Source organism: Buteo buteo, chromosome 7 (assembly GCF_964188355.1).
Source record: "Buteo buteo chromosome 7, bButBut1.hap1.1, whole genome shotgun sequence".
NCBI lineage: Eukaryota > Metazoa > Chordata > Aves > Accipitriformes > Accipitridae > Buteo > Buteo buteo.
Genome location: NC_134177.1, coordinates 35258169 through 35269047, shown reverse-complemented (window position 1 = coordinate 35269047; position 10879 = coordinate 35258169). Strand labels below are relative to the sequence as shown.

At 42.6% G+C, this 10879-nt stretch overlaps 1 protein-coding gene across 1 annotated transcript in view; it reads left to right on the top strand.

Annotated features, from left to right (window-relative positions):
* Positions 1-5401: 5401 nt before the first annotated feature.
* The window catches only part of RNF43 (ring finger protein 43), a 58348-nt gene continuing 52870 nt past the window's right edge, over positions 5402-10879 (top strand). Inside the window, exon 1 of the mRNA XM_075033322.1 lies at positions 5402-5638. Within this exon, the coding sequence (XP_074889423.1) occupies positions 5402-5638 (237 nt within the window). The remainder of the gene's footprint in view (positions 5639-10879) is intronic.

Sequence of the window (10879 nt, the reverse complement as noted above, 5' to 3'; positions counted from 1 at the left end):
TTTAATAAGAAGTAATTAGTTAGCTGCTTGTATTTTTTAGATATGGGAAGTCTTAACTTTTTGTAAACAGGATTTTTACCTTTTCCATTACATTTTCTATCTATCTGTTAAGTTATAGAGCGTATAGTGGTCAGAGTATTTAATAAGAAGTAATTAGTTAGCTGCTTGTATTTTTTAGATATGGGAAGTCTTAACTTTTTGTAAACAGGATTTTTACCTTTTCCATTACATTTTCTATCTATCTGTTAAGTTATAGAGCGTATAGTGGTCAGAGTATTTAATAAGTAATTAGTTAGCTGCTTGTATTTTTTAGATATGGGAAGTCTTAACTTTTTGTAAACAGGATTTTTACCTTTTCCATTACATTTTCTATCTATCTGTTAAGTTATAGAGCGTATAGTGGTCAGAGTATTTAATAAGAAGTAATTAGTTAGCTGCTTGTATTTTTTAGATATGGGAAGCCTGAACTTTTTGTAAAGAGGATTTTTACCTTTTCCATTACATTTTCTATCTGTTAAGTTATAGAGCGTATAGTGGTCAGAGTATTTAATAAGAATTAATTAGTTAGCTGCTTGTATTTTTTAGATATGGGAAGTCTTAACTTTTTGTAAACAGGAAGCATTAAAAACTTTCTCAAAACTTTCTTACTGGGGAACAAATTGGTTTTAGTGCTGTATTTGGAATCCTTTTATTTAACATTGTTGGAAGCTACAGTATGCTCAGCATAGATGGTGTTTGGTGCTCTCACTGTCTTTGCTTGAAGTCATACTGTGGCCTTTTACTGGGAATTGTGTATTAAACAAAAGTGTAGGAAAGTCACAAGATTCTAGGTCTGAATGGGTCAGGGATTTCAGGAGAGCAGCTATAGGAAAGATGAGCTAATTTTCTGAGTGATTAACCAGGAAATGCTCTTCCTTCCTAAGCCAATGCTCTGTTTCAGCAGCAAGTGTATCCTTTATGGTGGGTATCCATTACATATGACAGCTGCTGATCTTTTACATTAATGGGGAATTCTTCTGTTTTCAATTCTAATGGTATCTGTAATGATAAGATATTTGTTATTTTTGTACTTTGTTTTAAATAGGTCTTAAATTATTAATTTCTTAACTTTAAAAATATGATTGTATTTATATTGATAGCAGATCATAAGTTTTTAATAGCTATGCATTTGTACTTATGTTAAAATACTGTTTGAAGGATAAAGGGGGCACATTCTGTATTTGTGATGTTAGGAAAATAAATGTGGAATAGCACTTAAAACATAAATTTGTTTCATGCGTGTTCATATTGTTTTTATAATTAATTAGAGCAAGGCCTGAGCAAAATGCACAAGAATGGAGCAGAGAGAATTTATCAGGACCACCTCAGTTATGCCCACCAGAGCTTTGTGTAGCTTCTAGCTATGGTCAGGATGTCCTAAGTGAACACTGAGCAGTAGGATGAACCGAGACAAAACCTTTAATTATTCACGAACAGTCCAAACTAGACAAATGCAATCGGAGGGTACTGTTAGTAGAGCGAGTGGGAGTGTTACCACACTGATTGTTCTTGGATTTGTTTATTCTTTATCATATATTATATGCATGCAGTGCAATTTCAGGTGACGTGAATAGTGAAAGGCTAGGTGCTTACATTCACATCCTCCTCCTCCTCAAATGAAACAGTGTGGAAAGCATTTCTGAATGAATGCAAGTATTCAGGCAGTTAAAAGGAAAAGTTTGATAACATTGCTGCAGCTTTGTCACCTGAGTTTGGTTTTGTGCTCCCCAGCTGGCATGGCTTGAGACTGTTGGGTAATATGCCATGGAAATAGTGGATGGTCTGTATGTCCTGTGGTAGTTTGTGCCATTAAGAACAACAGGGTTTGAGAGCATCGGTCTAGCCTTCCTGGATTCAGGGTGTGAGGAGACAGAAATCACAGGAATTCAGCCTTATCAAACTGGGGCCGCTGCCTCTTTAATTCAAATAAAATACAAAGGCAACTTCTTAGCTTACCTTTCTTGCTCCTGTTTACCACCAAAAGATTTGATACTTTCAGAGGTTTAAGTTAGTGGAGCCTTACTGTCTTAATGCTCTATGAGTCTAAAGACAAATGATGACATCTTTGTATTAAAATTTTTTAATATGCTAATTTTAAAAGGCTATGGAGCTGGATCTCCTGCAGTACAGCACTTTCAGAATACACATGCATGTAAACTATTTATCCTTAGGCAACTCACTGACGTACTGTGAGAGAGCAGAGGAGAAAGGACACTTGCAACTGTAGGAAATCTGTATAATCTTGCACAAGGCCTCACAAGTCTCAGGTACTCTAGATTGAATGTCTAGCATTTCAGCACCTTAACATGGATGTAGTTCAGTCAGTAAATAATAAGTAACTTCTGTAATAAGATGTTTTTAACTATATTCTTCTTAATGGGAACAGAGTGGGATTTGTTTTACCTCGAGGATGTTCTTTTATACTTGCTTAGGCATAGTTGCAGCAATCTGTAATAAATTAAGCTTTTAAACTGAAATGGGTGTTGCATTTATATTTTCTCTGTGTTTTAAATTACAAATGCTAGAGTATCACAGTTGAAAAAAATGCTTCACGTTTCAGTAGTTCTTGCTGACACTGTCATCAACAAATAACCATTACCGCACAGCCACGTTTAAAAAAAAGTGGACTAATGCTTCGTTTGCATAATTTATTAATTTCTGTGGAGTGACTCCAGGGATTAGTTTGGTCGCACGTGTAACAAAAAAACCCTCGTTAATCTGTTCGCTTTCTGGAACGCGCTTTTCCACGAGCGCTGGGAGCGACAGCGAACGACTCCCAGAACGGCTGGATGGATCATATACGCCTTCTGCGCACGGTGCCTTGTTTTCGCGTCGATTGCCGAGTGCCCTCTTGAAGCACCACTCCATCCCACGCCGATGTACAGATTTCCAGTCGCAACCTTACTTTGAGGTTATAGGTCTGACCTATGGTATTATTCACCTCTCAGTGATGTCAGAGGAGAATAGCAGTTGAATTCCAGACCTCTGACATCAGCCTGACCTGAAACCTCCTCGCAGCAGCAACTCCAAAAGGGCTACTGAATCTAAATTAGCGAGAGCCGGAGAAAGGCAGCGCGTGAAATGGCCAGAGCCCTTCCCAGGCCCGCAGACCCACGGCTGCCATCCGTCAGGACGCTCCAGCGTGGCGAGCAGCTGGGGACGCCGGCTGGCCGCCCTCCCCCCGGGACGCCCGGGCTGGCGCTGGGTCGCGTCCCGTCCCCCCGTCCCCCCGTCCGTCCCCCCGCCCCCGCTCTCCGCCTCGGCGCTGGCTTGCCACGCCGCTGTGCCCCCGCCGCTGTGCCCCCGCCGGGGCCCGGGCACCGGGAGCCGCCGCCGAGCCGCGCTGCAGGCGGGCGGCGCGGCGGGAGGGGGAGCCCGCGGTCCCGGCCCGGCGGGGGGGCGGCGGCTCCGGCTGCTCCACCCTCACTTTGTGTCAGCAGGTAGGAGAGCGCCGGCCGTCCCGGGGGAGGACGCGGCCAGCCGCAGCCTGCCTTCTCCGGGGGCCGAGCTGCCGCGGTTAGGTGCAGCTTTTCTGGAAGAAGGACTTTTTCCCGCAGCAGCTCCCGGGGCTGTCCGGCGGCTGGCAGCCCCCGCGCCCGCCGGAGCCGTTGCCTACCCGGTCCCGGTCAGGCAGCCCGCCGGGCTTAGCTGCCGGGTCGCTGCTGATGGTCCAGGTTTTATTTTCCTTCGCGCTCCCTGCGTTTAGAGCCGATAATTGCGTCTGCTGTAGCGAGGGGAGAGACTTCGGTATTTTACGGGAGCCTTTCCGAAGCGTTTTGGGGTTCTTTCTCGGGTCTGTAGATTACATGCGGACACTTCACTTTCAGCCATGCCTGCCCCGGGAGCTTTCTGTCTGCAGTAATTTTCTCCCTTTGATCTTGCTGGATTCTCTTTCGGGCTCTGGAGCTCCGCTCGCACCTACCTGCCTGCTGCATGTGTGCGAGAGAGATCGCTTTCCTTTTTTTTTTTTAAAGTATTTTTTTATTATAAATACCGATTGGGTTTTGTTTGTTTGTTTGTTTTTTTAAAAAAAGACCAAAACCAAACATCATCAGACCCACGCAGGTTTTTTAAGCTGCTGGAAATAACTTTTGCCTAGGATTTACAGCAACATTCCCATCCGTCCCGGCCCCTGCGGACTCCAGCAGGCACACTGCCTAACAGGTTTGCAGATCTTTTTTTCTTTTTTTTTTTTTAATCACTTTTTCTCTTCATAGCTGTGTGATCACTGTAACTTTGGTTTTAACTGAAAATAGCCTCTGTCTAAAATCTCCCAGTTATGAAGACTCCTCGATACGTTCCATGTGACCTTCAGGCAGACCATGGAACTTTATATTTTATTTTGTGGGGCCTTTAGTCGGGATCTCCTTAATGCGTGCTTGGAAGTGGTTGTAACAGAACTCAGGCACGCACAGAAATAGTGCGAAAGAAACCAGATATGCTGTAACTTTTTGCTTGATACCTGTTTGGCTTGGTATCTAAACTTTTAAAGTGTTTTGGGGCCTTTTTATTCCCTGGGAACTTGAAACTATGAAGAGAAGCTCCCTGCTTTATTAATTGTCCTGGAGAACTGCACCCAGAGTCAGACTCTGAACATGGATTGCTAGGAGGAAAGTAAAGCTGATCTCCAAACTTGAATGAAGCGCTTCTGGCATGAGAAGGATGGAAAGGGTCAACTCGACTTGGAGGAGAATGGTACAGAAGCAAACTTTCTTTTCACCGTAAATTCAAGAAATACCTCCTGTGTAACTTCTGAGAAGGATACCAGTAATTGCAGATAACATTCAAGGTGAAGGGCTTGAGCTCGTGTTGTGGGAAATGCTGGCAAGAAGGTGAGGTGTCTCTCCAGGGTGTTTGAGATGGATGTTTTGAACCTGTGGATCTTCCTAACCCTTGGGCAGGGGACACGAGGACACCATGTCCGTGGGGAGATCTCCCCACGCCTCATCTCTGTGGATCTGATGAGTTCCTAATGCTCCCCGGTGTTCCCGTATATCTGAACTTATTTCTTGCTTGCAACCTGTTTCGCTGATCTTTCCGGATTTATCTGCTGGAGGATGGACTCATAATTCAGGATTTTTTTTTTAGTTTGTTTGTTTAAAAAATGCCTGTGAGCTCCCAGCGGCCTTCGAGCACGTGGCACCAAGGAAGAGAAACGGTGATGGCGAGAACCGGAGAAGTTGTCCGGTAAGCAGCGCTGGCGGCGACTGAGCCCCTCCGTCCTCTCTCTCCCGCCTCCCCGTCGCTGGGACCGCACGCTCGGAAACCCGACGAGCTTTGCCGACGGCTGGAGCCCGCCGCAGGGTGAGGACACGTTCCTGAGCGGTATGTGTGGCCCGAGCCCGCTGCTGCAGCTGGTAGCATGAGTGCTGGCCCCCCGCTGCAGCTGGCTGTCCTCTGGCCTTGGCTGCTCATGGCGACCCTGCAGGCAGGACTTGGCCATACAGGGCTGGCGCTGGTGGCGGCGGTCGAGTCGGAGAGGTCGGCGGCGCAGAAAGCCATCATTAGGGTGATCCCCCTGAAAGTGGAGCCGATCATACTGGAAGGGGAGTTTGCAAACGTTGCCGAGGTGACTCCGGCCGAAGGAAAACTGCTCCAGGTAAGAGCAGCTGTATTTTATCCGACTCCATCTGCCTTACCTCCCCACTCCTATCCTCTCCCCCCTTTTCCCTCCTTGCTGCTTCAGCTCCCAGCACAACGGATTTGATTTTATTTCCTGACTGCGGGTTTATAACTGAAGCAAGGAGTCATTTTTTATGTGAGCTGTCCACCTGTGTGTTTGGTTCCTTTGTGTTCCTGCCCCCCAGCCCTGCGCACTGTTTTGAGGCAGAAGGGATCATGCGAATGGTTGTTGATTCTTCATTCAGTCACGATCTGTAGCTGTGCTTGTATTAATGTTGCATGTTGGATGTGGTCGGTTGATCCCACGAAGATTATTGCGTATCTTAATTGATGTTATAAAGCTGAGTGTGTCGAGTCACATGTTGGGACGCGAAACATCGGACAGAAAACGTGATTTTTTTTTTTTTGTCTTTGTGAAATCCATAAGGTTTTCTACACACTTCTGCTGATAGCTGGGGGTCTGTTACAGCTAAAATACACATCCAGACTTTGCACGCCAGAATTACTGACCCTGCTAGTTGTTGTCTTGTGTATTGCCTGTACCTGAAAGTTGAATTTCACCCATACAGTGGTTCCTGTGGTGTCACCACCACGTATTTTTATAAGTGAAATTAATGCTGGTTTCTGACCTTTACTAAGGAGAGAGCATCTGAATGTCTCACCATGAGGTGCAGATGCTGCTCAGAAACAGAACTGAGCTATTTGGTGAACAGACCGATCTCCTGCATATGCTAAGTTTTGAGCACAGTTTCTTGAGACCTGGTGTGTACTCTCTTGTTTCTGTTGGTAATTTGCTTGGCAGTCGTGCGCTTTATTCTTGAAAACAAAAAATAACAAAACAGCCTGCGTTAATATTAAATCTTAATTTTTGCATGGCTTTTTCCAGTCTTGACTTTCCAAATGTGGTATGTTGTAATCTTAATTAAACTTGTAGCTTGGAAATTTAAATTAAAGTAATAAATTTTGTATGGTCTTGTAAGAAAAGAAATACAGTTGAGCCAGCTTTAGAACATGGTCACCTATCTGAAAATGAAAATGGGCAATTTGTGACATTTATAAAGCCTGTTTTTCCACGCCTTTTGAACCACTCAGAACGAAAGCTATGCTGTAAAATTATATTACCAGGCTAAAAAAATCTTAGTCAAATGTACTCAAGGTCCTGTTCTGTCGTGAGGCAATGTCCAGGAAAGTCAATATTTATTCCTTACAAAAACTACAGTGGTGTTGCAACTGAGCACAAAGTGTAGAGTGTGGGGCCTTTTCGAAATGAGAAGATGATAATCTCTATTGTGTGATGTGTGGACATTTTTAACCAAATGCAGTGATACAAGGTGGGATTTTCGTATTGCCTGCCATCACAGCAGCACAAATGAGGCGTTTTGAATAGTCAGCCGTAAATAGTGTCAGATTTACAAATGGACTTTATCCTTTAAAAATCATCCTCAAAATGGAGAGGTTGGGGAAACACTAATCTAATCTATTGCGTTTGTGTACACAGATACTGACCTGCACTGTATATGTTTTTAGGCCTTGATTCTGCCACTGTGTGTGTGCAGGGGATCATTCCTGTTCTGTATCCTACTGAATCCAGTGTGGAACATCATCCAGGTCTGGTTTCAGATGGCAGTGTTGGGATCGGGGGGTCAGGCTGTGCCTTCTGCAGCAGGATGTTTGCCCTGTGCCAGGCGCTGTGCTCTGGGAAAGCTTAGTCAAGTGTACCTGTGACCTCTCGTGTGTATCTTACGGTGTAATTTCTAATTCTGCCACTACGTATCGAAACTCAGAATATAAAATGCCATTTAAAATTGTCTGGGTCCTGATCCTGCAGTGGGTTCCTGCCACTGGAAAGACAAAATGGGAAATGGAGCCGTAACTGTTAAGGTATAAAATAAGTAAGAAATGAATGGGAAGAACTGTTTTTAGTTCGCATTTAGATAGTCGGATATTCAATACACCTGAATCAGGCTTTATGGGGACATCTCATTTTACATGTCAACATCCCGATCTTGCAAAAACATTAGGTCACGTGCTTAACTTTGATGTCATTGGAACTCTTATTTAAATAAACTTAAGCCTGTTCACACATACCTGCACAATTGGTTCTTTATATGTAATTCAGGTACGTAACATGATTATCTTTACAGTTAATGAGCTAAGAAGTCTAGTTTTTACACCATTTTTTTGAATAGGTCTTCTTGGTTATGTCAGACCCTGTAAGATGCAGTCAACCCTCATGCCCATTGCAGGAGAACACAAACTGCAGAGCTTAGCTTGGAAAAGAGGAGTGGATGGCCCGGTCCTGTTTTCAAAGCAATGTTCTCTTAGTTCAGTGGTATAATAAGATTGCTTAAGGATAAGTGGTGCAGAGTTAGCCCTATATTCAAGTAAAGTTCTCTTTAACTTATAATTATCTTCACAGTGTTCTGGTCAATATATTTTTAGAAATACATTCTTAATTTAATATAGAAAATCCTGCATGTAAGTGATGGAGCCTCACCAAAGGTACTTTTACCAGAAAATTTTCTTGATTTCTTTTCTCCCTACCATATTCTCTAGGACCACAGCGTGTTACATTCTTAGAAGCTAACTTTAAAAATATCTTCTTTACCTATAATAAAATAACCCCAATGTCGAATTCCTCCTCACACCCCTTGCCCCTGTGACCGATTCTTCTGGGAAATCTCTGGATTTTCGGTTTTGCAGGTCACTGAACAGTGGTGGGTGGGCGGGTGGATGCCAGGAAGCTGCCCGGGACCTGCCTGCCGCCCGCCACTTTCAGTTTAACCCAGGCAGCGTTACCTCTGGCACTCCGCACGGTGCAGTATGATGCAAAAGGAGAGGAATTTCTCAAGTAGGCAGAGCCACTTAAGACTTTATAGGTCAAAAACCCAACACCTTAGACTTCTTACAGAAATCGTCTTCAAGCTTGTTCAGAGCTCAAGCTTGTTCGGATGGCACATGCTCTAAGCATTAACTATTGCTTAACACAGGAGAAGTCATGTCGTGGACTAGTTTGCAGTTTCCAAATGGCTGGAAGTTTAGATCTCTGTTGAGCTTACTGCAGCAGCCTGGAGTTCTTCTGAAAAAGTCCCAGGGAAGTCAGAAAATGGCCCTGTATTAAAGATGGAAGAACCAAACCTTTTAGACAAGTAGGTTGGAAAGAACGTATTTGGATCTTACTCATAATGGGCAATCCACGAGCAGCTAAGGATTCAACATGCCCTCTGAAGTGCAGTTCCTATAGCTGTTTGCAGATCAAACTCCCTTTAATATGATTGCTAATGCAATCTTTACAGCCTCCGTTTTTAATATTTTTGCTGTTCTGTTACCTGATTTTTGAGGAATAAACCCTGGTTTCCTTCTTGCCCATACCTCAGTCTCCACTTGATACTGGAGAGAGTTGATGATGTGGTTTGAAGATAGGCAGGAAAATAAGGAATGTCTTGGAAAGAAAAGGAGAGCGCCACTGTAGAGACTTGAGAGAAAGAGTTTTAAGATTTTTCCAAACTGAATTACAACAGAATTCACATGCAAATCTAACTGTGGAAGAAAAAAACTTTTTATCTGAGAAATAGTTCAGCACTTAAAGTGTGCATACAAGCATACATAATTAAAACTGAGCATTAGTATCTTTTTATTTGAGTGTATATAACTCCAATCTTGTACACAAGGGAAAGGATGATACTGTGTTAGTTAGTTACAGTCTCTAGTTCTGGGGCTAGTATTTTGGAAATAATGTTAAAAGTTTGGGGAAAGTCCCAAACAATGATATTTAAAGGGAGATAGATAAACTCAAACTACTGTATTTGCTATAGAGAAGGCAAAGCAATCATCAGTCACTGCTCACCTTACATGCCTACATGTAGAAGAAACATGTAGATATGTAGAACAGTGGAACAGTCTTCTTATTTAGCAGGCAAAAGTTTTCCCAACATGCATTGTTTTATTGCAAGTCTCACAAAATTTTGTTTCATTTCTGTATAATCTTAGCAGTTACACAGGTGATTGTAGGAGAAAGTCAACTTCCATTTACCCACTGAGCACCTTGTTTTAACTTATGACTGCAGGAAAAAACCTTGAGAACACAGAACAAGCTCCCTAAAGGCTCTGAAACCCAAAAGCAAGGATTATCCTCTTTCCTCTCCCTGCAAAGAAAGAAAGTATTTTAAAAACATTATTTTTAAAGTCAATCTTCTGTTTAAGGTGGAATGAGTGAGAATTAGAGGAGGATCCTGAATCTTGATTTTTAAGGTGTTGTGTACAATTCAGAAGCTGAAAATCACACATAGATATATTCAGAAAAGAAGTGTGGTGCATCTTCATAACAGCAATGATAATTAACCCTTGAAATTGCTACAATGAACCCAACATGATCATCCTGGAAATGGAGAGTGTTTCCAATGTTACAATGCAGAATGCTATTGGGGAGTGGATAATCACCTACTTACCTGCTTATAGAGGGTTACACTCCCAACACATAAGAAAGTAAATGTATTAGTAGTCTCCTATACTACCAGCTCCTGGATCAACAAAAGGATGTTGAGTGCATAATGTTGACAGAGATCAAAGAAGTGGGAAAGTCTAACCAAATGATAATGGAGACTTAAATTACCTGTGAATAAACTGGTCAGATAGCACAATAAGAGTAAGTTCAAAGAAGCAATTTCTGCCTCTTGGAACAGCTAATACTAGAGTACACAGAAAGATATTCTTGACTTAGTGTTAAGTAATGTGCAAGAACTGACTCAAAAGCTAGCAATAATTGAGCCACTTGTACTGACTGCAGCATAATAAAATTCGTTGCCTAAGTACCAAAAAGTGGAATTCTGACGCTAACCTTTAGAACAGGAAATTGCACTAAAGTGAGACAGTGGGACAAATGGCTCTTACAGCTTAAAAAAATATCTTTAGATGTGACATAGATACTATTCAGGAAAGTAAAAGCAGTCTTGGGAAAACATACAAAGCATTGAATCAAAAAGGCAGCTGTAATCCAATACAAATACGTCGGTAGTGTTGAAGAAACAATTTGGGCCAAACAGAGCTTTTAAAAATTGGACAGACAGTATTAGTATAGGATTGGCATAGTATATAGTATAACCTGCAGTGTAGATTAGTATGGTATTGTATTAGTATAGGATTTAAGTGTAGCTGATAGGTGAGCCGTTAAAATCCAGAAGCAGAGTAGGGAGCATCAGCTAGAGTTAGCTGCTAGGAA